This window comes from Papaver somniferum, chromosome 9 (assembly GCF_003573695.1).
Source record: "Papaver somniferum cultivar HN1 chromosome 9, ASM357369v1, whole genome shotgun sequence".
Lineage (NCBI taxonomy): Eukaryota > Viridiplantae > Streptophyta > Magnoliopsida > Ranunculales > Papaveraceae > Papaver > Papaver somniferum.
Genome location: NC_039366.1, coordinates 142,580,005 through 142,606,339, shown reverse-complemented (window position 1 = coordinate 142,606,339; position 26,335 = coordinate 142,580,005). Strand labels below are relative to the sequence as shown.

The window sequence follows — 26,335 nt, the reverse complement described above, 5'->3', positions numbered from 1 at the left end:
TAGATTATTATTCATCTCACTATTAAACTTGTGGAATCAAAAAAGTCCTAGACGAAGAGAACTTTGAAGATTACCTTCTATCTTGTTCAAGTGAGCATATCAACAATCGAACAAGATCAGGATACTCGAGCTATCAGATAAACATTAGTTGGACTTGGCTTCACGAATCCCTATGAAGTCTTTGTAGTCGCTAAATCCTAAAAGGGTTTCTGGAGAGGACGAGTCTAATTAAAACTAGGAAACACTAGAAGTAGTGTCGGGATTCCAAGATCCAAGTTGTTTGAGGTTCCCCTTATATAGATATTCAAAGCATATGTTGCTTTAGGTTTAAGCTAAAATAACTTTGGAACCAAGCAAATAATATTTGCAGTTAGATGAATCTTTGAATCTGATTTACATAATCAAGATATACACTCTGGTTAGGATGAACTGTAACCGAACCCGTGTACAAGACCACGCTCATGAATGGTTAGCCGAAGCTATCCAACTAAACTATAATCTTGAGATATTTCATAAACACTTAATACTCAACTTGAAACATAATCATGTGATCAAATATGTTTATGGTGTTTTTAGAGATTATTCAAATGGTAATTATCTCGGAGAAATAATTATGTGTATATGAATTTAATCGACATGGTAAGTAGGCGTACAAGGTACAAATACTTAACCTGTTCGTGAACAGTTATGTCATGGTACGTGTACCGCTATATATGCTTTATAACATGACCGAGTACCAGAGTTCACGTTTTTTTTTCCAGTACGTGTACCAGTATGTGAACCTTAAGACATAACCGAGTTCCGGAGTTAACACCGAACTTTTTCAGTATGCGTACTGATATGGATACCATTTAAACATAACCAAGTTCTGGAGTTCACAGAACTTTTATGGTACGTGGTATGGATACCAAACCGGTCTGTAACCAACAATTCTTTTCTAGTATGCGTACTGGCGTATCGATCCGGATTCATGAATATACATACTTTTGAAGGTGTTCATACTAATATGCGTACCAAAAAATTGTTTGTCGACATATAGCTACTCTGTTACGTGTACTGAGTACATGTATTACGGCTTCAGACTTATAATAATTTTCCCATTTTGTAATACTAATATGTACACTGTTTTGTATCCTAATATATAATAGTTCTATATTTCTCTCTAAATCAATTCGAAACATTCCCGAATAACATCAGTGACATATATCATTATTCCAGGCTATTCTCAAATGATAATCTTGCATCATGATTTTGATTGCGAACAATAATTTGTTCTTAACCGAAATTCATCAAGTATGAAATGTTCATTAAGATTAATCATATTTCGAGGACTAATTACAAGAAGAGTCTTGACTCGAAATTCTTGATAAGCTTACGATAGTCTAATTAGTTACGCGACAATGTCACAAAAATATAAGGGTAATATGACTTGAGAAATAGGTGGTTTAGTCTTCACTTACCTTTTGTTGAAGAAGTTCTCCAAAAGCTTCGGTTGATCTTGAACTTCAAACGGTGGAATGCAATGATGACTGCCTTGATGTCTGTTTCTCAACTACATCTTCTATCATAATCCGAGACTTAACTAATTGTAGATGAAAAAGCGGGGGTCTAACAACACCACCCAATATTTCGCTTAGCAATCTGTATGGACTAACTCCTAAATACTTTGATAGAGAATCAACTAGACAGTCAGACTCAATCTAGATTAAAAGTATCTCAAGGAGTTATTATCTCAATCTCTCGATTTGATTTCTACTCAAGCTAAAATCAATAGCGAGTCTTTATCAAAGTGAGATAACTTGGACGGTACCAAAGACCAATGTCCAAGGATCAATCAACTACAATCAACAAACAAAAGTTAGATTAGAGAAGTTGATGATCACGAACGCACAACCTGTATTATTTTTATTATATAAAATATAATGCGGAAAAAAAAACACAGACACCAAAAGTTTTGTTAACGAGGAAACCGAAATGCAGAAAAACCCCGGGACCTAGTCCAGATTGAATACACACTGTATTAAGCCGCTACAGACACTAGCCTACTCCAAGCTAACTTCGGACTGATCTGTAGTTGAACCCCTACCAATCTCCCACTGATACAACGTACAGTTGTACTCCTACGCCTCTGATCCCAGCAGGACACTGCGTACTTTATTCCCTTTGCTGATCTCACCCACAACAAAGAGTTGTTGCAACCCAAAATCACAGACTTGATAATAAACGAATTTGTCTCACATAGAAAAGTCTATCAAAAGGATAAAATCTGTCTCGGTTTTGTTCCGTCTTTAGATATAAAATCAAGGTAACATGTACCAATTGATAATCCGGACTTATATTCCCACAAAACAGCCTAGATTAATCAATCACCTCTATATAATCCTTCCTGACTACACAAGCGGATTGTCGAGGAATCACAAACAGTGAGACGAAGATGTTTGTGACTTATTTATCTTGCCTATCAGAGAACTCTCACGATCTCAAGCCAATCAATCGATTGTACTCGTACGATAGAATATGCAAGATCAGATCACACAACTACGATAAAAGTAGTATCGGTCTGGCTTCACAATCCCAATGAAGTATTTAAGTCATTAACTCGAGTTTAGAGAAGAAACTCAAGAGTTAATGGAGATCGACTCTAGCGAGAGCACTAGTAGCACACAGACGTGTGAGGATTAAGTTTGCTCAATGCTATATGTCTCCTTTATATAGCCTTCAAATCGGGGTTTTGCCTTAGGTACAAAGCAAACTCTATTCACAGTTATATGAAAACCTGATTTAGATTCAAGCCAACATCTCTCAACTGTTAGATCGAAAGACATAGCTTGTCACACACACTTGGGTACACGTTTACTGGGTTTGAGAAAAACCATGCCCAAACGAGTACACGTATGTTGGTTCAACATGATAACCCAAAAGGTCAACCATATGAGCATCTCATATTAATTATGTTCATCTTCACCATAACTAGTTCAATTGACTCAAATGAAATAGTTAAGAGTTGTTCAATTGCTATGAGATCTTATGTAACTACACAAGACACAATTGAAACAAAGATGATTCGATTCGATTAGAATCGACTCATGAACAATATAGCCACGGTTTGCATAAAGCATTTCTTAATAATTAATGTTTCATGTTCAGAGCACATCTTTAGATCATAACCTCTTAAGCTCACAAACAAGTTCGCGGACTTAAGTTAATCGGTTGAGTTTTCCAAACTCAGTAGAAATTCTCGGGTTGAGAACTTCCGCCAGTTCGCAGACTTAGCACAAAAACGAGTTTTGGAAATCCCAGTAGAAATTCTCGGTCCAGAACTTCCGTCAGTTCGCGGACTTGGCAAGCCAATTCCACGATCCTACCGATTTCTCTTGATCAACAAAGTTCGAAAACTTCGGTTCAAGGAATCATGGTTATATAATCTAAACTCTCATTTCAATCATTGAAACATTCTCAGAGGACGATATTCAGTCGTGAAGAACAACAGACCTTTCTTGTCAGAGCAATTTCCAAAGTGATTGAAACTTTCATGACTTTCGTCACTAGGTAAAGATAAACCTGATCAAAGCGAAACACTTTACCAACACAAGATATCGAGTAAAAGATAAGCAATGAATACTCAACTCGAAATATCAAGTGTATATGATCTAGTTTATATATCATACGACTTTTGTCTCATAAGAAGTAGGAGAAGAATAGATAGACTTTCGAGTGATAGATTAGTTCAAGTCTTCACATACCTTTTTGTTGATGAAGTTCCACGGTTCCTTGGCGTAGATCTTCGTCGTTGTCGTTGAATCACCATGAAGTCCTTGAGCTCAACTACACTTTTCCTATCCTAGTCCGAGACTTATCTAATAGGCTAGAAATCAAGACTTTATAGTTTTGATCACTAACATTGACAAACATGCTTGATATAGCAACGCATGCGAGGTTGATCGAGCTATGCTCTAACAATCTCCTCCTTTGTCAATTTTAGTGACAAAACTATCAATACATATGGAATACAAAAAAGATAAACTTTAGTGGCTCCTATTCCATAGTCCAATATTCAACGTTCCTTGAAATCTTCGTCCTTCCAAGTACTCCAATGATCCCAAATGTTGTAAGTTAGTATCATCGTTGTTGAAGATCCGTAGCTATAACAATGAGATAAATCGAGATTCTTGATCATTATTATACAGTGTCATAGTATTATTATGAACATCAAAGTCCAATCGCATCATGACTTTAACAATAATACTATGGTGATATGTATCACCCCCCCCCTAGTCAATACTCCATCTCGATCATGGAAACCACTCCCCCTTACACAATGATCCGAAAACCATCTGTATTTATAGTGTGACCTACAATATTTCTCCCCCTTTTTTTCAATAAAATTGGGAAAGGTACAAGAACGGGTTCATAATGAAATTTCCACAAGAGACATTTCATGACCAAAAGAAAGACAACATATCATCTTAATTTAGATGCAATCTTATAGCCGAAGCTAACAGCATTCATCAAGGAGTTTTAAGACGCAAGATAACTCCTATAAAATTCCCCGCAAGATATTACCATTAAGCACAAGTTCAAAAGAACTCTCCCCCTTTGGTACTGCTCCTGGAGTCACAAACGATGAGACGAAGATGTTTGTGACTACTTTTAATCTGAACTGTCGGAGACAAATCTCAAGCAAATCTTAGAAAATATAATACTCAATCACGATAGTATAAGTAAGATCAAGACGCAACTACAGAAAAATAGTTGGGTCTGGCTTCACAATCCTAATGAAGTCTTTAAGTCATTAACCTATGGGGTTTCATGAAAAACCTAAGGTTAAAGGAGAGTTGAATCTAGTCGTAACTAGTATCACACACGAGGTGTGGGGATTAGGTTTCCCAGTTGCTAGAGTTCTCACTTATATGGTTTTCAAATCATGGTTTGCAATCTAAGTTACCTTGGTAACAAAGCATTCATTATTTACCGTTAGATGAAAACCTGATTAGATTCAAGCTAATATCTTTCAACTGTTAGATCGAACTTAGCTGTTATACACAAATGAAATGTACCTTCATTTAGGTTTAAGTAACCGTACCTTAACGTGTACACTAGGTTATCTCAACAATAATTAACCGAAGTTAGCTATATGAACACTCTCATATCAAACTTATTCATCTTAACCACAACCTAGTTCAAATGACTCAAATGAAACTAGTTATAGAGTTGTTCAATTGCTATATTATCATAGAAGTATACAAGAACACAATTGAAGAAAAATCGGTTTGATTCGCTCGAACCAATTCATGAACATTATAGCCACGGTTTGCATACAATGCATTCCTTATTATATAAATGTATTAGTTCATGAACAAACCGATTTTAGAACTTTAACCACTCAAGTATGCAAACGGGTACGCATACTTAAATTAGTCTGGCTGAGTTTGGGTTCGCCGGTATGCAAACGGGTACGCATACCTACAAACACAGCAGAAATTCCCGGACTCAAACCCTTCCCCAGTACGCATACGGGTATGTGTACTTAGGCTTCTAGAATTTCTCAACTAACAGCTACGCATACTATAATTCTGGTCATGGATCACATACATGCAAGAAGGCATACTATGTTCATAATCCAATGATGGTTAAGTGATCTAAATATATTTCAATCATTGAAACTTTCTTAGAGGATGACAATAGATGTTTTCACGAACTATTAGCATCAAAGTAATTTTCAAGTTATTAAAATAATCATAACGAAACATTCCAAGTCTACACCAAATGATTGTATCAAACAAACCATGTAAGATGTTACTCGGCGGTTTTCACATGATCATCTTTTGACTTTTGTCATGAATATAAGATGAACTTGGTTGAAGCGAAAGCTTACCAACATATATTTCGAGAAATATGTAAGCGAGTTAAACTCAGCTCAAAATCTCAAATGTGCATAATCGAATACTATATAGTAATACGAATTTTGCCTCAATATAAGAGATAGAGTAGAAATAGATTTTCCAAGTGATGGATGAGTTTTAGTCTCCACATACCTTTTGTTGATGAAGTTCCACAAGATCTCCTTAGTAGTTCTTCTTCTTCAATTGATGACCGTTGTTTTGGGGTGAAAACTGATTCTGTTGGAAATGGTAAATTTGGGTGTGCCGCCGAGAAACGAATATAAACCCTAAATAAATGCACTGCACGAGAGTACTTTAGATTCGAGAGATCAATCTGTACGATCCTGGACTAAAAAAGAAATGGTTGTTCCAGTCTTTCTTCGGTCACAAAATGAAGGAGAAGGGTTGATCTTATGGAGGAAAGCAAAGAAGGTGTTGATATCAGAATGATTAACGCTGAAGGTGTGGCTATTTTATGACTTGTATCAGAATATTGAACTTGCTAGCAGAATGTAAGATATATGTTCCTGGTGTTTTTTCGGGATACTTGTGTTGATAACCGTTGTTGGTTGAAATAGGTTGATAAACCTATTTATATAGTCATAGTTGCACGCACCCTGATCTCATATGAAGTGGTAGTAGTTGAGTGATGGACAAGTGGGGTCGTTGAAAACCACGTCCCTACTATGAGGGGAAGACTGGCCAGTTTACACCCACTACTTCTCTGCTGCCACTTACTGTCCGCCTTTCCTAACACTTTCTCATAATGGGCATGTTGAAAGCCGCATGATGTAAACCGCCAGACCAATACCTTGATGAATATCCCCCAGTTTGTGACATGTTTGATGTCTCGAGTATTTTCGTGGAAAATATGCCGCAGATTGCTGAATGGGTCTTGTATGCAAGACCTGGCTATTCTGATTAATTGTGTACCAACTAAGTAGCATATTTCCATGCGTGGAAAGTCAAAGTCAGGAGACTTGCCGCAGGAGAATAGCATGTGATGCTATTAGGCTTGTCTTGGCTGGCGCCTAAAACTTGTCGTAGGCCTGTTAATTCTGTGGCGAATTTGGACGGCTGAGATTGTAATTCATGCGAGAGTATGTCCATTGATTATGGACACATTCCGTTGGCATCTTTTAATAGCATAGTGGAGCCATTGGCATATGCCGGTGGCATGGTGGCATAGCCGCGCCTGTGGCATGGTGGCATGGCCAAAGCTAGGATTTGGCGCCATGGCCAAAGTTAAGGGTTTGGCGGAATGGCCAAGGCTAGGATTTTGCGTCGTGGCCAAAGTTAGGGCTTGACGGCATGGCCAAGACTAGGATTTTGGCATATTGGTGCTAAACCCAAATATGGCTTCGGCAACATTGGCTTCAGTTGCCATATCAAACTTAATTCCTTAGGGAGCATTACTTGGCTTGGTTGGTGTGGCAACCTTAGATAAGTTAGGGTTTGGCATACTAAAAACCTAATTTGCGCGTATGGCATATGGCCGCGGCACGGTGATGTTTTTTGTGGAAACGGCGCCATGACCACGCCAAAGGAATTATGGTAAAGCCATAACATGGGGATGGCCACAGGAGCAAGGGCGACTATGAATGGTCATAGCATGACGCCATTCTTAGGGTATCCTGGTGATCGAATTTTAATAGTGGTAAGAAAGGTAGTCGTTCACTCGGACTTGTCGGATTGATTTTAAGTTTTAATAAAAGAAAATACTAAAAATAAGAAAATATATATATACAAAATAAAGTCACAGGATGAAGAGGGACCGGGACTCGGGATTCCACTGCTTTTCATTTTCATGGGATTCATAAATTTATCCTAGACATTTATAGTTCAAAACAAAAGAAACAATGACTCTATTCTTTGCCAAAGTAGATTTCGTAAAACATCAATTGTAAATTACAAGCATAGTGTATCTAAAGCACCTAAGACTAAGCATACACTATATAACAAGATAACAATTGATTAATAGAAATCATTTAAAATCGGTGCAAAAAGTAAATAAGAAATTAATTAAATTACCCCAAGGATGAAATCCAGCTTCCTCCGTTGTCCCAGTGATGGGTTCTAGCTCATCACGTCGAAAACACACTCAAAGGAATTTTTCATTGCTCAAAAGGTGCTTACAAGGATGAAAATATATGAAAACAAAGATTCGTAACACTTATAATTGTTACAAGTGATACTGTTACAGAACGATAAAAGGTAATTGTTGCTGATACTGTAGCTCTGCGACCCTCTGCTAATTGTCGTTGTCACTGTTGATGAACGACTGTTGTCTGCGATCTTATGTTCTTCGTTCTTCCTTCAATGGCAGCAGCAGAGACAATCTATGCAACTCCCTATTCTCTGCTCTATTGTTCCCCCTAACACTCCATCCCCCTTCTATGAACCCCGTAATACCTTTTTATACTCCTCAGCACCAAGAATAGCTCATCATTACTCCCCAAAATTCTCCCAATACTCGGCAGTAAAATAATATATTCTGGAGATATTTTGTTTCCAAATTTGTCTTCTCACGTTGTTTTATCGTGTTTAAACACTCCAAACTTGCTTAGTCAACATCCAAGAAGTGGTTACACATGATGTAGGCATACGCAAACCTCTGTTACACACACAAATGACTCGGGAAGAATAACAGGAACTCGTGTCGCTCTGTTTACTTCAATCCTAATGTTCAGCCAATTTCGATCAATTCCAACAACCCTGCCACGCCTGTTAACCTTAATAGAGTCTTCCCCAACAATCTGAGCCATTGAGTCTCTCTAAAATGCCTCCAAATCTCGAACGAAAATTCAGCAGGTGAGAACTAAGTTTTCCCGCCAAAACTCGAATTTGGAAAGTAGAGGATGAAGTGCCCCGGTCCAAAACATGGGCGCCTTTAACATCTGGGATGCCTGAGGTGCCCTTATCCAAAATGGAGGTGCCTTTAGTAAGTTTCTCCGGGGATCCAAATAGCACTTTTCGAGCAACTTTTTCCACACGAGTGTATTTCTCCAAAAACACCTACACAAACATAAAAATACCATAATAAGTACAAAATCAAGCACTAGCAATAGAGACATTGAGGACAAATCAGACACAAAAATGTGTCTATCACCTGGGTCCCGCATGGCTCGTGGCATGTTGTGGGGCCCAAAGTGGCGTAATTTGGGCCACGACTGGAAATTAGGGTTTCGGCTAATGCCACTAAAGCAAAGTCATGTTTTTGATTAGAATACCCTAATTGGAATTTTTCACGGCTTTGGCCACGAACAGGAGGTCGGTTAGCACGTAGGCCCGCTATTTATGGCACGTTGACACGCTCGGCATGCTATTGTGGAAAAGTGGCACGTTTGCAAGTTATTGCGGCAAGTGGCACGTTTGGCATGTTTGGCATGCTGATTAGCGCATTGGCGCGGAACGGAATGTTTGGCATGCCATTAGCATGCTGGAGAGAAATGACACGTTTGGCATGCCATTAGCATGTTGGTGCGGTTACGGAAAGCCAATTGGCATTGTGACCATCTGGTGCAATTTGCCTCTTTTAATACTGTAGCAGGTTTAGAGCGACCTGATTGGTCAATAGAAAAGGGGCCGGCCAGACATGGGCGTGGCCACACTTCTAGTGTGCGTGTGGCAGGTTTGAAGTGACCTGAATTGGTCGATGGGAAAGAGGAGGGCCGGTCAAGCAGCATGGGGCGTGGCCATATGCAAGTGTTACCATTAGCCTATGGCACGGCCACACCTCCCTTTGGTACTGCTCCTGTTTTCCGCGACTCCTCTTTTATCCCTTGTTTTCTGATTTTGGGTAGCACTTTGCACCTACTAATCCATGGCGGATCAATTTCCTAACTTGCCTAGGTTTAGTTTCGACCATCGGGGTCTGATATACTGCGCGGGGGCAAAACCCTAATTTTGCAAGTTAATAGGGTTGAGATTTGATTTTCGTGAGTGTTGATGGTGGATTTTAGTTCAGGGCAAAAATTGTAAAACCAGTATATAATGCGCTGACATCCTGCAAAGGGTAAAGCCGTTTGATAAGTGATGAGTACCTCTTCGCTTTATTTATTCGAAACAATTCAATAAATACACGAAATTCACCCAGAATGGTGCATGCAGCAACAACCTCAATTATTCTGTGAATTTTAGCATTATTAACTAATGCATTATTTGCCTAATATTTCCTGTGTTGTTCCTCGCCGAACTCTTATTATTAGCATAGCATGACGAGTGAGTGTTCACTCTCAGCAGAGTAACATGAATCTCTAAGTGCCAATTTTGAGACATGTACGAAATACCCGTACAGGCTACATTACCCCCTGACAAAAGAGAATTTCGAATCGATGCGCTTTCAGCTCGATCGAACGTATTTAATTTCCTTAAGGAAAATCTGGATTGTCCATACCAGTCTCAGAAACGATCGTGGCCACACAAATTGGCCGCGCAATTTAACAAGCCTAGCCAAACCCTGGCAGGAATAGGCGATTGATGTGATGACCACCGGCGGGCCCACTTGTGCCCTAGCCGGTCGAACATCACACGAACACCTCCCAGCAACGTCAAACGCCAACCCTAAGTAGGGTGGCCGTACTGCTTTGTAGAGGTTCAATCGAACATAGATTGTCCAGGGCAGTCTTAAAACCATCATAACCGTCCAACTTCGCAAGCCTGATTGAACGGATTAGATCATCCCATGAATGATCAAAGAAGCGTCAACGTACACGTTGGCGGGCCCACTTCTCACCTACCCGATCGGCTTTCTCACGACGATGCCATGGAACAATGAACATTTGCTCGAAGCATGGCTGGCGTGACTTTTTAAAAGATCGCGGAAGTTCCATTAGTGTCTTAAAACGATCACGACCAACCAACTTAGCCAACATATTTGGATGGATTAGATCGCTCCTAGGACCATCAGGAAGGTGCACATATGTTCATTGTCAGCCCAAAGTGGGCCCTACACGGTTGGTCCTCCCAAAGGGGAAGCGTGGCTTGCCAAACCGTTTGGCCAAAGCCACGCGTGCGTGACCGTTTAAAAACCCTAATTAGGGTTTGCGGCGATGCATATCTGTCGTAGTTCGATCGCTTCCATCCATCTTCGCCATCCTGAACAGAGGGTGTATATATAGACTCAAGAGGTCCCAAGGATGTAGACGTGATCACCGTGGGCCCACCTGTGCGTGTGACCGGCCGGCCTAGGCGAACCATGGCCGAGTTCCTCGAAACACACTCTCGAAGGTGGCATGTCACGCGGCTTCCAAATCCTTTGCGGCAATGGATTTCTGTCGCAAATCGGTCACTATCACTCATCTTTGTCGGTCAAATTGAGCGGCCTAGATCTAATCTTCGTGAAATCAAGAGGTGTAGACATGCTCACCGACAGGCCGTATACACGCATGCCCGGCCGGTCCCACCAAAATTAACGCCCATGCTTGAATTCGATCAAGCCAAACAGGGATGCTTGCGCACCTCTTAAAAACCCTAAAATCCATCAACGGCAGCAAACATGCGTCGTAAATCATCTCGTCCGTCCAACTTTGCCAGCTTGGACGGACGGCTTAGATTTAAATTTAGGCGACCAATGAAGCGCCTCGATGATCACCGTCCGCCACTCTTCCACAGTGAGTGATCGACCAGATGGTGTCCTACTCGTGCAGCCTCCAAACGATCACTCGATGATGGTTGGACGTGATGCTGTTTTAAGACGCTTAATCCGCGACTTATTCAGTTAAGCTTTAAAACAGCGATGCTTCATGCATATTGATTGTTTTCGATGCATCGAGCATGCACGATATTTCATGAATATCAATTCCTTAAATAACTTAGTTATTTAACTTAGCAACATATGTTATTTCCTGCAGTAGGTCCCACGATCCATTCATTCGAGACATCAAGCATGTCACAAACTGGGGATACTTACTGGGTTATTGGTCTGAGCGATTTACAACGTGCAGCGTGCAACGCGCCATTACGATAACGTGTCATGAAAAGGTGGACGGTTAACAGTGATGAGGGAAGTGGGCAAAGGTGTAATCCTGTGAAAATCACCACTTATACACGACCCCACTACTCCATCACTTCACTTCCTCCACTTCCTACAAGATATGAAGGTTGCGCTCAATGACTTGTATAAGATTCACTCAAACTAGTTTGCTTATGCTTGGGAATCTTCTCTTCTGATATAAGATTCACTCAAACTAGATCGAAGTTTCGATGGGGATCTTTAAGTTGTTTGCAGATCTAAAGACGTCTTGTGATAATCCATTATTAACAGACTCCATTCTGTGTGATTGATCACAAGAGATTCAAGTTGGTTAGTCATTGTATTAACCACAACTTGAATTTGAGTGCTTCCTCCAGCCCGATTTACTAATTTTCCCTACCAACCTTGTAATTTATATTCCATATTCTCCAAAGTTTCTTTAAGGCATTGATTTTTGTTTCTTCCAATAAAAAGATAGATTCCAAGATAATTTTATTTTAAAGGCATTCTCTGCATCTTTACCATCTTTGTGAGTTCCCTCTTTGCTTCTTCAGTTAGATTGTTACTGAAATGAATACTGGATTTGCTGAGACTAACCATTTGACATGACACTTCACAAAAATTATTCATAATCTTCATTAAATTCTGAACTGAATCGCCAAAAGCACTTGTGAATAGAATGCCGTCATCTGGAGAGAGAAAATAAGAGAGTGAATTTTGGACTCGTAAGAGGTTGTATCATAATAATATATTTTTTTGTTGGTTGTTGACTGAAGCATTCTACTAAATGCCTCCATGCACAAAATAAAAATACAAGGAGATAGTGCATCACCTTGGCATAATCCTCTTGAAGGGGTAAAAGTTGGAATTGGAGACCCATTTAAAAATATAGATATTGAAGATGTACTGATACACTAAAGCCTATATGTGCATTATCTTCAGAATGAAAGACTACTCAATCCTAAAAAATGCGTTAGCCATATCTAACTTTATTGCAACAACTCCCGGATAAACTCTTGTCTTTTTCATATAATCTATTATCTCATGAGCAATGATGTTTTGTCTAGAATATTTTTTCCTGGAACATATGCAGATTGCCATGGGATATAATTCTACCTAGATGTTTCTTCAACCAATTCGCTAATATGATAGAAATGATCTTGTAAGTTATATTACACAAATTATTGTTCAGAAATTTGTTGTTGTTTCTACACATAGCTTATTTGAAACTAACACTTGATAAATATGGTTCATCTGCTTTAACATATATCTTGTTCTAAAAAAAATGTTGCACCATCGAAATCAGATCATCTCCAACAACATATCAACATTTATGATAAAAACTTGCCTGAAAACCATCTAAAGCCAGAGCCGCCCATGTATTGATTTGAAAAACCGCTTCTTTGATCTCATAACTACAAGGAATTCTAGTCAGTTCTTCATTATTCTCTGCTGAGATACATGGTGTCATCAGCTTGAACACATCTGAGTCTTGAGGAGGATTGGTTATTGTAGATATAACGTTAAAGTGAGATTTAAGAAGATTTTGAATATCCTCCCTAGAGTTATACCAAGTACCTTGTTCATCTCTTATCGAGTCTATCTGATTTCTCTTTCTTCTGAAGTGTGCTCTTGCATGAAAATATTTTGAGTTTTTAAAATTTTCTCCCTAGATTGTTGAAAAATTATATCAGAATTCACCTCATTCCATTGTTGAAGTTCCTTCTACAGATTTCTTAGATCCTCTAGTTCTTCATATGAATTCCCTTGAATATAATGAATTCTTTCTTGAATACCATAAATTTTGTTATATATGTTTCCAAAAACAGTTCTCTTCCATTCTCTTTACTCTCTATGGCATCTGGGATATATTTGGATATGCAAACTCTAAGATGATTTCTAGTATTATTATTTTATAATCCCTGGACATTCCATGAAAGAATCTTCATATTAGTAGAATCAGTGAGATTTAAGAGATAAAAGGAATTAATTCTTTTGTATTTACGTGACTGATGAATTCCTAAATTAATAAAATGAAACTTGAAGATATGAAACTTAAAAGATAAAAGTTCAAGAGTAAAAATATGATCTTCCTGCTCTGCCTGTTGTCCCCCAAAAGCTTGAATCACTTGATTGTCCCATCCCCCATCTTGAGAAAAGTTGTAAATTATTTACTGCATTTGCTCCACTTCTTGAGGGTAGCTATGATAGTGCATTTGCTAAGAGTGGTCTTCCATATCTTCTTGAACTTGATTTCCAACCCCAGAATTATCCATATGAATACTAGCATTGATACTCGCTCTTGACATATTTCTGCTTCTCTTTGGTCTTCTAGCTATCGAAAATTCAGCATCTCCTTCGGATTGATAGTATATTGTAGAGACATGAAAGCCATCTTCAGGGATTTGAAAATGCTTCTTTTCAGTTCTCTTTTTGCTTTTATTCTTTTTTTGGAGAAATAAGAATGTTCTTTCCCCGTCTGTATTTGGGATCGTTTTTCCTTGGATCAATAACCTCTCCAAAATCTTCCCAAAACCTAAAGATATAGCCAGCATTACTCTGCAGATTCTTTGCTTTGTCAGCACATTCATTTTCTACATAATTCAGAATAAGGCAAGCTGGGCCCTTGCTTGTCTTTGGAAGCAGATAGGAAACTATTGAGTACATTTAGCTGCATTTTCTGTGAGAATACCTCTTAACGTTGGATTTGAAACATTCAACACAATTAAAACACTGACTGCATTAGGATCTGTTGGGTTGCCATTTTCTAGTTCAATCTTGAGAGGATTTCCTAGTGTGCTTGCAATCTGATTTTCGACCTCAACATTTAGGAATTCTGGTGGAAAATTTTTAATATCAACCCAGAACTGTTGAGTGAGAAAATCAAGATTCTCCAGGATAACTGTTGGAGAAAATGAGTTTATTGTTTTGTTATATAGTCTTGGTGGGAAGGAACTTAGGAACTTGGGTTTCTAAGGGAACTTACTCATTTTCATATGAGCGAGTGAAAGTCCCACATTGGGTATAACTAGATAGGTAGTCCAGTATATAGCTATTCCATTATGGATAGTTAGTAAAACAATGTGGGTGGAATGGGTGGGGCGAAATATTTTTGTCATCACTAAGGCTTGGGCATAAGGCTCGGGATCGTGCCTCCGTTGCCGACTGGTCAACCAAGACTTATCATTTTTTTGGACGTAATTATTTTGAATTATTTCCTAAAACGTTTTGAAACTCAAATTAAATTCTTTCTTAAATGTGGGGAGGGGGGGGGGGTCGTGTGACCCGTACGGATTTATTCTCTTAATGAAAACAAATTGTCTAACGGATTTATTTGCATGGATGTCGACATTTCTTACCGTTTTTTGACCATTTGATGACAGAATTATGTCGACATCTTGACAACATTACTTCGCATGAAAAATTATTTCGCACATTAATGTGCATTGATTTCACCTCCTCTGTTCGCCTATAAAAAGAACTCTTCTTCTTCATTTCACTTCGTGTCCAGGAGAGCTACTATCCTCTTCTGTTCGTCTCTCTCCCTCTGTGTGGTATTTTTCATTTCTTCTGTGCCATTGTTGTTGAGTTCGTATGAGTGGGAAAGTATTGTAGTGCTAAAATACTTGCAACGGGAAGTTTTATCCTGGATACAACTTGACCACAGGGTATAGGCATCACTCATTCTTGAGGCGTACCGGTCAACTATTGTGTTAAGGACAGCGTGTTGAACACGTGACTCTGTCCTCTGTTTACTATCAATTGAGTGTTTATTTACCTTTCTGAAATTTTATTTCTAACTTCTTCACATCTTCTTTTAGTGTTTTATTGTTACAGTTGCAACAATCTTAACACAATAGTTCTTTTATGTCTGTAACAATGGGTAAGAACGATGTTGAAAGGCCTGAAAAATTTTCTGGGAAAGATTTCAAAAGATGGCAATCGAAGATGTTATTTTTTCTGAGTTATCATGAGTTGGATCATTATGTTTTGGTTGCGTTTGATGAGGGTTTGAAGGATATGGGACGTGAACTTGAGTTGGAGGATTGGGTTAGGCAGAACTATATGGCCAAAAATCATATTCTGAACTGTTTAGAAGATGCTATGTATGACTTTTGGAAAAAGAGAATTTTAATGCTTTTGATTTATGGGCTGCTTTGGAGGCAAAATACCAAGCTGAAACTGTTGGAAGTAAGAAATTCTTGGTGACTAGGCTCTATGAATATAAAATGTCGAATGACAAGTCTGTGGTTGATCAATTCCTTGAACTCCAAAAAATTATGAATGAAATTCTCGCGGAAGGTATGGTGATTGATGAAACTTTTCAAGTGTCTACTGTCATCGAGAAATTGCCTTCTTCCTGGTCCGAGTACAAGAAGAAACTGAGACATGAAACTGCTGAATTTACTATGGTTGATTTGGGTAAGAAGATTAAAGTAGAAGAATTGTTGTGCTCCAAGGACAAAAATGTGTCTTCTGCAAGGGACATGTCTAACAAAGCTTATGTAACTGAACACAAAGGTTCCAATGCTGATAAGAACCGAAACAACTCCAAGAAACCTCCCGGCAAGAAAGGTATGTTTCAGAAACCCAAATCTAGCATTAATAAAATTAAGGGTGATTGTTATGCTTGTGGAAATCCTGGCCATATGGCGGTTCACTGTAGAAACCGTAAGGACCTTAAAAATAAAAATAATGCTAATTTGGTTGAAAACAACAAAGATGAATTTTCTGGCACGGTGTCTGAATTAAATTTGGTAACAAATGTGAGAGACTGGTGGGTAGAGTCTGGTGCTACCAAACATGTCTGTGGAAACAGAGATATGTTCACCTCCTATAATAAGGTAGGGGAAGGAGAAAAACTCTATATGGGTAACTCATCTGCAGCTGCGGTTGTAGGAAAAGGAAAAGTTGGGCTCAAACTCACTTCTGGAAAGACTCTGACATTGAATGAAGTTCTTCATGTTCCGTACATCTGTAAAAATCTTTTTTCTTGTGTTGTTTTAGATGATAAGGGTTTTAAAATTGTAATAGAATCTGGGAAATGTGTTGTAACTAAGGGTAAGGATTATGTGGGGCAGGGTTATAAGACTGAGGGTCTGTATAAGCTTAATGTAAACTCTGTTGTTTTGAATAAGAATGATTCTCCTGATTATGTTTGTGAGTCTTTGAATATTTGGCATGGTAGACTTGGACATGTTAATTATAAGTCAATGCATAAACTAGCCAATGTAGGTTGCATACCCAAATTCAGTTTGGAAAAGGAACACAAATGTGAAATATGCGTAGAATCAAAGTATACTAGAAAACCTTTTAGCAAAAATGTTCATAGAAATTCTAAACCCTTAGAATTAATTCACTCAGACCTAGTTGACATGAAATCGGTTCAAACTAGAGGTGGTAAGAAATGGTTTGTTACTTTTATAGACGACTGTACGAGGTATTGTCATATATATTTTCTTAGAGGTAAGGATGATGCCTTAGAATACTTTAAGAGCTATAAACTAGAAGTTGAAAACCAAATGAATACTACCATTAAAACCATTAGGTCTGACCGTGGTGGTGAGTACATAGTTCCGATAGGAAATTTCTGTGTAGAACATGGCATAATACACGAGGTTACCCCTCCTTATTCACCTCAGTCGAATGGTGTATCTGAACGTAAGAACCGTACCCTTAAGGAGATGATGAATGCCATGTTAATTAGTTCAGGATTACCTTCGAACTTGTGGGGGGAGCTGTCCTCTCAGCCTGCTATATCCTGAATAGAGTACCCTTTAAAGGATCAGATAAAACTCCATATGAATTGTGGAAAGGTAGACAACCTTCTTTTGCATACTTCAAAGTGTGGGGGTGTTTGGCTAAGGTTCAGATCCCTAAACCTAAAGCAACCAAGATAGGACCCAAAACTGTTGACTGTGTCTTCATAGGGTATCCTGAGCATACTCCTGCTTATAGATTTATGGTTGTGAGTTCTGATATTTCTGACATTGGTGTGAATACTATTATGGAGTCTAGGGATGCAGTGTTTTTTGAAAATGTTTTTCCATTAAAATCCGACTCTCATAAGAGAGGTTTTGATCCCCTAGACGTCCCTTCAACCAGTCAGACTTTACCTTTAGAGGAAGATGAAGTAGAAACTGATCCTAGGAGAAGTAAAAGGTCTAGAACCAAAACCTCCTTTGGACCTGACTTCGTAACACTAGCAGAGTCTGATCCTCAGACTTATAGAGAAGCCATGACTTCACCGGAAGCTCCATGGTGGAAAGAGTCCAGTATTAGTGAAATGGAATCCATCAAAGAGAATGATACGTGGGATACAGTAGATTTACCTCCAGGGTGCAAGGCCATAGGATGTAAATGGATATTCAGGAGGAAACGTAACTTAGATGGAACTATTCAAAAATACAAGGCTAGGTTAGTACTTAAAGGCTACAAACAAAAGGAAGGTGTAGATTTCTTTGATACTTACTCACCCGTTACGAGAATTACTTCCATCAGGATGTTAATTGCTATAGCTGCGGTTCATAACCTAGAGATACATCAAATGGATGTAAAAACATCTTTTCTACATGGTGAATAAGATGAAGAAATTTACATGGAACAACCTGAGGGCTTTGTAGTGAAAAGTTGTGAAAACAAAGTTTGTAAACTGAAAAAATCTTTGTATGGTTTGAAACAAGCACCTAAACAATGGCATGAAAAATTTGATCATGTAATGTTATATAGTGGTTTTAAAATCAATGAATCTGACAAGTGTGTCTATACTAAACTTGTGAATGATGTATGTGTAATTGTATGCTTGTATGCTGATGATATGCTTATACTTGGTACAAACATGGAAGTAATTAATTCCACTAAGAGCATGCTAAATGAGAACTTTGACATGAAAGACTTAGGCCCCGCAGTTGTAATCTTAGGGATGAAAATTAGAAGAACTTCTAACGGTTATAGTCTTAGTCAATCTCATTATGTTGAATTTGTGCTTAGAAAATTCAATCATTTTGATTGCAAACCTGCTCATACTTCATATGATCCTTGTTGTAGACTCACAAAGAATAAGGGTAATGGAGTGTCACAACTTGAATACTCACGAGTTATAGGAAGTCTGATGTATTTGATGAACTGTACTAGGCCAAACATTGCTTATGTTGTGAGTAGATTAAGTAGGTATACTTGTAATCTAGGGCAGGAACATTGGAATGCACTTTTTAGAGCGTTGAGGTATTTGAAATACACTTTGACCTTTTGTTTGAATTATGAAGGGTACCCTGCCGTCCTTGAGGGATTTTTTGATGCAAACTGGATATCGGGTTCAGAGGAGTCCAAGTCTACGAGTTGATATGTTTTCACTCTAGCAGGTAAGGCTGTTTCTTAGAAGAGTTCCAAACAGACCTGCATAGCTCGATCCACCATGGAATCTGAGTTTATTGCGTTAGATAAAGAAGGAGAGGAAGCCGCTTGGCTAAGATGCTTTTTAAAAGACATTCCTCTCTGGCATAGGCCTGTGCCAGCTATATATATACATTGTAATAACCAAGCTGTCATAGCTAAAGCTAAAAACAGCTGTTATAATGGGAAGTCTATACATATTCGTAGAAGACACGATACCCTGAAAGTACTAATCTCAAAAGGCATTATTTCCATTGAATGGTTAAGGTCCAAGGAGAATATCGCGGACCCTTTGATGAAAGGTTTGTCCAAAGAGATAGTTAGTAATGCATCGAGGGAGATGGGGCTTAGGCTCATTAAATAAACTTGCCATGAAGGATACTCAACCTTGCTGACTGGAGATCCCAAGATCAAGGTTTTGAATGAGACAACTAATTTGTGGCGAGTCAAGGTAAACACTATCAGAGAATTTCATTCTCTGCCCCTTCCCTATGGTGTAGACGTGATAGTGTGACTGCATGTGAAGGATGACTTTTAAAAAAAAGTCTTAATGAATTATATAGTTTCAATTTAAGATTGAAGTGCAGTGTAGAAGTAAACACTCTTGATGGAATTCACCTATCTGAATGTGGAAGTGGGTCGCTTCCTATGAGAATAGAGCTGATTTTCTAGAGCATTCTGAGAAACGGGATTTGTCCAGGGCCAAAAAGGACACAACGACACGAACTTGACAACACCTAGAGAGATATCACACGTGGTTATTATCGCGGACTACACCAAACAATGGCAGTTCGATACATCGCGTTCACTGTCCATCAAGTAGTTCCGGCAATTTCTCACTAAGCAAAGGTTCAAGACCTCATGGACACCTCTTGCCTAAGTGGTATTTCTCGCTTTCTGTTTTTTGATTTTATCGGTATTTCATTCATGTGGGGGATTGTTGGAGAAAATGAGTTTATTGTTTTGTTATATAGTCTTGGTGGGAATGGAACTTAGGACCTTGGGTCTTTAAGGGCACTTACTCATTTTCATATGAGTGAATGAAAGTCCCACATTGGGTATAACTAGATAGTTAGTCCACTATATAGCTATTCCTTTATGGATAGTTAGTAAAACAATGTGGGTGGAACGGGTGGGGTGAAATATTTTTGTCATCACTAAGGCTTGGGCTCGTGCCTCCGTTGCTGACTGGTCAACCAAGACTTATCATTTTTTTGGACGTAATTATTTTGAATTATTTCCTAAAACGTTTTGAAAATCAAATTAAACTCTTTCGTAAATGTGGGGTGGGGGGGGGGGTCGTGTGACCCGGGCGGATTTATTCTCTTAATGAAAACAAATTTTCTAACGGATTTATTTGCATGAATGTCGACATTTCTTACCGTTTTTTGACTGTTTGATGACAGAATTATGTCGACATCTTGACAGCATTACTTCACATGCAGAATTATTTCGCATATTAATGTGCATTGATTCACCTGCTCTGTTCGCCTATAAAAAGAACTCTTCTTCTTCATTTCACTTCGTGTCCAGGAGAGCTACTATCCTCTTCTTTTAGTCTCTCCCCCTCTGTGTGGTATTTTTCATTTCTTCTGTGCCATTATTGTTGAGTTCGTATGAGTGGGCAAGTATTGTAGTGCTAACAATACTTGCAACGGGTAGTTTTATTCTGGATACAACTTGACCACAGGGTATAGGCATCACTCATTCTTGAGACGTACCGGTCAATTATTGTGTTAAGGACAGCGTGTTGAACACGTGACTCTGTCCTCTGTTTACTATCAATTGAGTGTTTATTTACCTTTCTGAAATTTTATTTCTAACTTCTTCACATCTTCTTTTAGTGTTTTATTGTTACAGTTGCAACCATAACATAAAGATTTCATTCTCTAAAAACAATTAGATAACCATCAAAACACGAAAGACCATTTTCTAGAACATAATTATACTAATCCCATTCATAGAACCGAAAGATAAGCATATTCTTTGCATGACTTCTGATTTGAAAATTTGTCCCCAAGCCATTGTCGCTTCTTGTTCAGCTTTCACAATACCCATATAATGCTAATGGAAAACTTTTCCAATCAGGCTAATTCCCACTTTTTGATTCCCGAACTGAGCTTGATGTGAGGATACCTAATCGCTCTTCTAATTTGATCATCTACATCTAAATTTGCATTTTTAATTCGCTCAATGAGATAAGATAACTCACAGACTGATTTTCTAGACTTTGAAACAAAGAAAAACACAAACAACACTAGGAAAATGAGAAAATGATGAAAGCATTTGTTCTTACCTTTCCTATTTATAGAGATATTGCATGTATTTTTCTTGCAACGTGTAGAATGCTTCAGATAAATTTCATTACTTATCATACAATTGAGATAGATGATAAATCATCAACCCAAGCCGAGAAAGAATCCACCGCCAAGAATTTTTAATTTGATTTTGGCCTGACCATCTTTTAATGTGCTTCTGGTAACCGACTCCACTAATAAAAGAGTTTTCAGTATTCAATTTTCCTTCCATTACAGCAAAACCTATAGGGTGAGGTGACAACCTTTAGACAGGGAACCTTTAGCAGAGTCAAAAGACCGTGCAAACTAGCAATACCTGGCAGACATGGAAACCAAAAACGGAGATTAGTTTAACACATTGAATGGCAAAGATCCAGGTTAGTGCAAAGAGAAACAATACAACCGTGAAAACTTAAAGAAAAACTAGATAATTCATGGAAAAGACAACTCAATCAGAATTACATATAGAGAAAAGATGAAAATTAATACATGCAGAAAGATTCCAAGGATTAAAAAAGCTTGAATCCGAGATTTTCGATGACTCGGTTAGACTGAGTCAATCGCCGAGTTAGTCGCCCTAGTCAATCTCTAGTTTATCATGTGTGATTCAGTTCAACTGAGGTATGAGCTAGCTTAGCTTGTCTGAATGCTTCTCTCTATGTTTAGGCAGATGTAGTGAAAAAGTCTACCATCTTGGTCATGATTTGAATTTGTGGATGGATTGTTGATTTGTTGTTGTAGGCTTCTAGCTATGGTAGAGTCACATGCAAGTGCCGTAATAGACCATGCAACATCACAACTCATCCAGTACACATGCTTTAATATGATGGTTAACTGACGCAAAATTGATACTTAGTATAGAATATGATTAAGACGTAATGTTCCCTCTTGTGTGAGTTACAAATGCTAACGTGAGGTATTCAAATACAAGTGACATGAAGGCAAACAAATATGCAGAATTGTATTTCTTATCAATGTCACCTGTTAAGACTCAGGAGACCAAGAAGGGAGATGGATGATGTTAGGCACAAATATGTCATACACACTTCATGTTCTCCTAAAGTTTCCTCTTTTTTGGGCTCCTTTTTTTTGGTACAAATGGGATTCTTGAAAGACGAGGATTTTACACGATCACACACCACCATTTTTCTTGACTGACGGAGGCCAGGATAACCTCCTTTGGCTCAAACTATCAACTTGAGAAGGCTCACTTAATTCACTGCTGTCGTTTTCTTGTCTCCTTTGGCTTCTCATAACCAAGTCATTCAAGGTCGGTTCCTCTCTCCAAGGTAGCGGAGTTACGCAGTCTGAGTCACCTAATCCCCCTTTGAAAATATCCTTTGGCGGTGTAGTCGGTGAGGAGTACGACGAATGACCCACTCGCAGATTTTGAAGTGTTGAAAAGGTTTCCCTCATTGCTGACATAGCTTCGGAAAATCGTGTACATGATGCTAAAGCGACAGGGATTGGTCGGAGCATTTCCTTTATCAAGCAATCCAACAGAATGTAATAAAAGTTAGGCCATTTCTGAAGCTAACAAACTTTTTTACTCATCAAGTTGATTAAGGTTCCAAATCAGATTCATGATTGGTTGCTAAATGGACCTGAGTGATTAAAAGCAATTGATCCTGAAATGGAAAATGTCAAACTAGTGGAGAACATACCCCCCAGACTGATGGTGACTCCCTGAAGTTCTGGCTCCATTGGAAATCTGCAATAGATGCTGTCAACGCCCCATAATCGCTCGCAGCCTTGTGCAAGAGTTCTGAAAATTGTTTCTGCAGTAACCCAGATAATAAGTCAATTTTAATGCCTGGTACCAACTTTCTCGGTTTATAAGTCAGTGGTCATTTACGATAAGATACCCGACTTCCCACTCTGCCCCGACTAGTTTCAACAGTTTAAGCTTAATTACCCGAAAGATGGGAACAATATAAATACCCCTCACTTTCAGGATTTTTCAAAAATACCCCTGAGGGGTAATATTTGAGTTTTAGGGTCTAGTTTTTGGTTCACATAAGTAAATTAACCTCCAACGGAAGCTGAATGGACATTTTTACACGTCAAGAATGCTTGTTAAGTTTCATGCTTTGAAAAAGTACTAGTTAAGCCTCACTAAAACTTAAAACATACCCCTCAAGAGTATTTCTATATAAGAAAAAAAAAATGAGGGGCAGTTAAATAATGCTTCCGAACAGGAAAACGTCTAGCTTAACTACTTATAAGGCAAGTTAGTTAATTTTTATATACGGACAAGTATTTGGTATGAAATCGAAATCTATTCAAAATCGAAACTGGTCAGTGCCGAGTGGTACCATCCAGATCTTTGGTTAGACTGAGTCATGGGAAGTAAATATGTTAACTAGAAGACGGATTGCATCATTTAAAAATTCATCCTTACCTGAAACTCTGCTTCTACTGGAATGCAGTCTAGTGAATATGGTTGCTGTAGTCGAGCAATGATGCGATCCTGCCATATGAAAGCACCAAACTTAGACACATAATTGGAAAGTGTAATAGCATAAGGGACCAAAAGAAAGAAAATGACTCTATTCATGCAATATGAAACCATACCGATATATCAATCTAAACTTGAAATTTAGAATGTACGACCATCATATAGAACAACACTTCTTCTAAGGTGAAAGCAATAAGTGCACACATTCATGGAGCAAGAGTCTGTTTGAACCCAGCCTTAGTTCCCATTCAATTTCATATTAGTGTCAAAACAACAACTACAAAGAGAATATAAGTCTTAATTTCGTATCAAAAAGAGTGTTGACAAAGAAACCTGGTTCTCGAGGTGAACTCTGACACATACGGATAAATTATAAAACTCTATCACTTACTTGAATGGCTGACTGAACCTACATGACGCAGATGGAGCTCAGAAAGCCAATAGAGAAACTCATTCAGGATTCAGCTAATGGAATACTCTAGAAGTAGAGATTTCAAGGGTCACAATATAAAGCTTCACCGGTGGATGACTAGTTAAAGCTTCTATGGAACCCTTAACAAGCTATTTGACACAAACTAAAGTTCTAGGACTCGAAGAAAAACTAAACAACTTGGTCATAAATTTTTAAGTCCGTGATATTGAGCTTCTACAAGCATTGAGCCTATGAGACAGAAGCATCCCTTTAATAAGAGTAAGTAACGCTAGCAAATATCCAGTACATGCCAAAAGCCCTTCATTTGAAGCCAAAACTTATCCAGGAGAACATACAAGTTCAAAATGGAACTTCTTTACATTTCAAAGGTTACATGCAAATATAGAGAAATTTCTTGCAATAACATACCTTATTCTGAATAACATCTTTTAATATAGCAGTAATCCTTGATAGTGATTCGCACTTCTTTTCCATTTCACTCACATGTGTAAGATAAGCCACATTCTTATCTTCCTGAATAATAAAAACATATCTGGTTAAATAATGACCTAGAAACCCACGAACAACTAGTTAGAGGCATATCATAAAGAGCATCTGAACTTAGGTTACCTCCATGTAACAGACAAATGGAACTAATTGATTTTGACCAGGCATGGGAAAGAAAATCATAGAGGAAACAAAATATAAGAATGGGAATAGTGCATAGATCTTATACCTTTCGACCTTGAAGTTCCACTTGCAAGTCTGCTATTTTTCGTTGTACAGTTGTAAGCTCCCTTAGGACTTTTATCAAGTCATCACTCTTCTCACCAGTAGTAGCTGACAAGCTCTGTAGATCTTCCTAGATGGTTAGACAAAGTTGAGGATAGGTGATAGTCAGATGACCGGACAGATCCCACCAAAATTAACTGCAGAACTTTCTTTAGATACATACAAATACTACAAGGTACAAAGACCAACTAAACCAAGTTAATTGACCATACAGCTATGGTCTCAAATGGTTGAGAGTTAAACGAGATAAAGTTACAGGAAGACATGACTCATAATGGATGCATATCCATAATTGTGACCACTCTTCACCCATTTAGACTGCATTTGAAGTACAAGGAAACTGGAATCACACTCAGAATTCCCATTCACTTACTATAATTCACCAATTTTGCACTTTAAAAGCAAATTAATATTTTGAGTACTCAAATCTACATTTGTTTTACCCTCGTTTGCGTTCTCCCTTTTCCAATTTGTTCTTATGAGTTCCAATTTAAATCAAATAAATTAGAGCAACAAAATTCCTAGAACTTGAAGCAAAAACAAAATACAAGAGGAAATCAAAACCTAGCATTTTTAAAAATTTGCAGTTTGAAAGAATGATACTGATCTCATGAATAAACTAACGTAAAGTGCAGGCCAACATAAACCATTTTTCGATCTTAAAGAGTGTATAAACAAAATTAGTTGAGACTAGTGGTACCTGAGCAGGAGGGGGAGGTACAGAGAAACCAAGATCAGCAGCGATTGATAATGCATCAGACATACCACCAAGCCGTCTTGTCGGTTTCCTTCCTACCCATGTTGAGTCATTCCCCATTGACATATCTTCTCTCTTTAACCCGATTCACGGTTTATTCAGCGAGATCGCTGATCTCTTGCTTCTCTCTAAGGCAGTATCCACTTCTAATGATTAGAAATACTGAAATTACTAGGATATAGTTGGATCAAACAAAGATACTTTTCCTTTGATTAACAACCAATTTTGATTTGAATGGTTTTAGCTTTATAGGTTTGAAATTCAAATTATTTTATCACCAATTTTAATTTAATTTCGGATGATCAAGGTTTTTGTTTAGATTTTACTGTCCGTACGGGCCAAGGGCAAGAAAAAGAGGGGAAATTCTTAAT

General features: G+C 38.2%; 1 protein-coding gene across 2 annotated transcripts; it reads right to left on the bottom strand.

Moving 5' to 3' along the window:
* Positions 1-22,380: 22,380 nt before the first annotated feature.
* LOC113308442 (AUGMIN subunit 2-like) lies at positions 22,381-26,272 on the bottom strand. Of its 2 annotated transcripts, none has more exons than XM_026556905.1 (6): positions 25,908-26,272; positions 25,152-25,277; positions 24,845-24,949; positions 23,947-24,015; positions 23,210-23,323; positions 22,381-23,027 (listed from the first exon to the last, which is right to left on the bottom strand). In XM_026556905.1, the coding sequence occupies exons 1-6, from the start codon at positions 26,028-26,030 to the stop codon at positions 22,677-22,679; spliced, it is 888 nt and encodes a 295-aa protein (XP_026412690.1). In that variant the 5' UTR covers positions 26,031-26,272; the 3' UTR covers positions 22,381-22,676. The 2 variants fall into 2 exon arrangements, with proteins under 2 accessions (XP_026412690.1, XP_026412691.1); XM_026556906.1 differs by having other exon boundaries at positions 25,152-25,265.
* Between the last annotated feature and the right edge of the window lie 63 nt (positions 26,273-26,335).

Excerpts from the sequence above, each read along its gene's own strand:
- LOC113308442 (XM_026556905.1), bottom strand. The coding sequence starts at position 26,030 with ATGTCAATGGGGAATGACTCAACATGGGTAGGAAGGAAACCGACAAGA. Across the intron at positions 24,950-25,151 it reads TGGAACTTCAAGGTCGAAAG|GAAGATAAGAATGTGGCTTA; the intron begins GTATAAGATCTA and ends TTTATTATTCAG. Across the intron at positions 23,028-23,209 it reads AGTCACCATCAGTCTGGGGG|GAAATGCTCCGACCAATCCC; the intron begins GTATGTTCTCCA and ends TGCTTGATAAAG.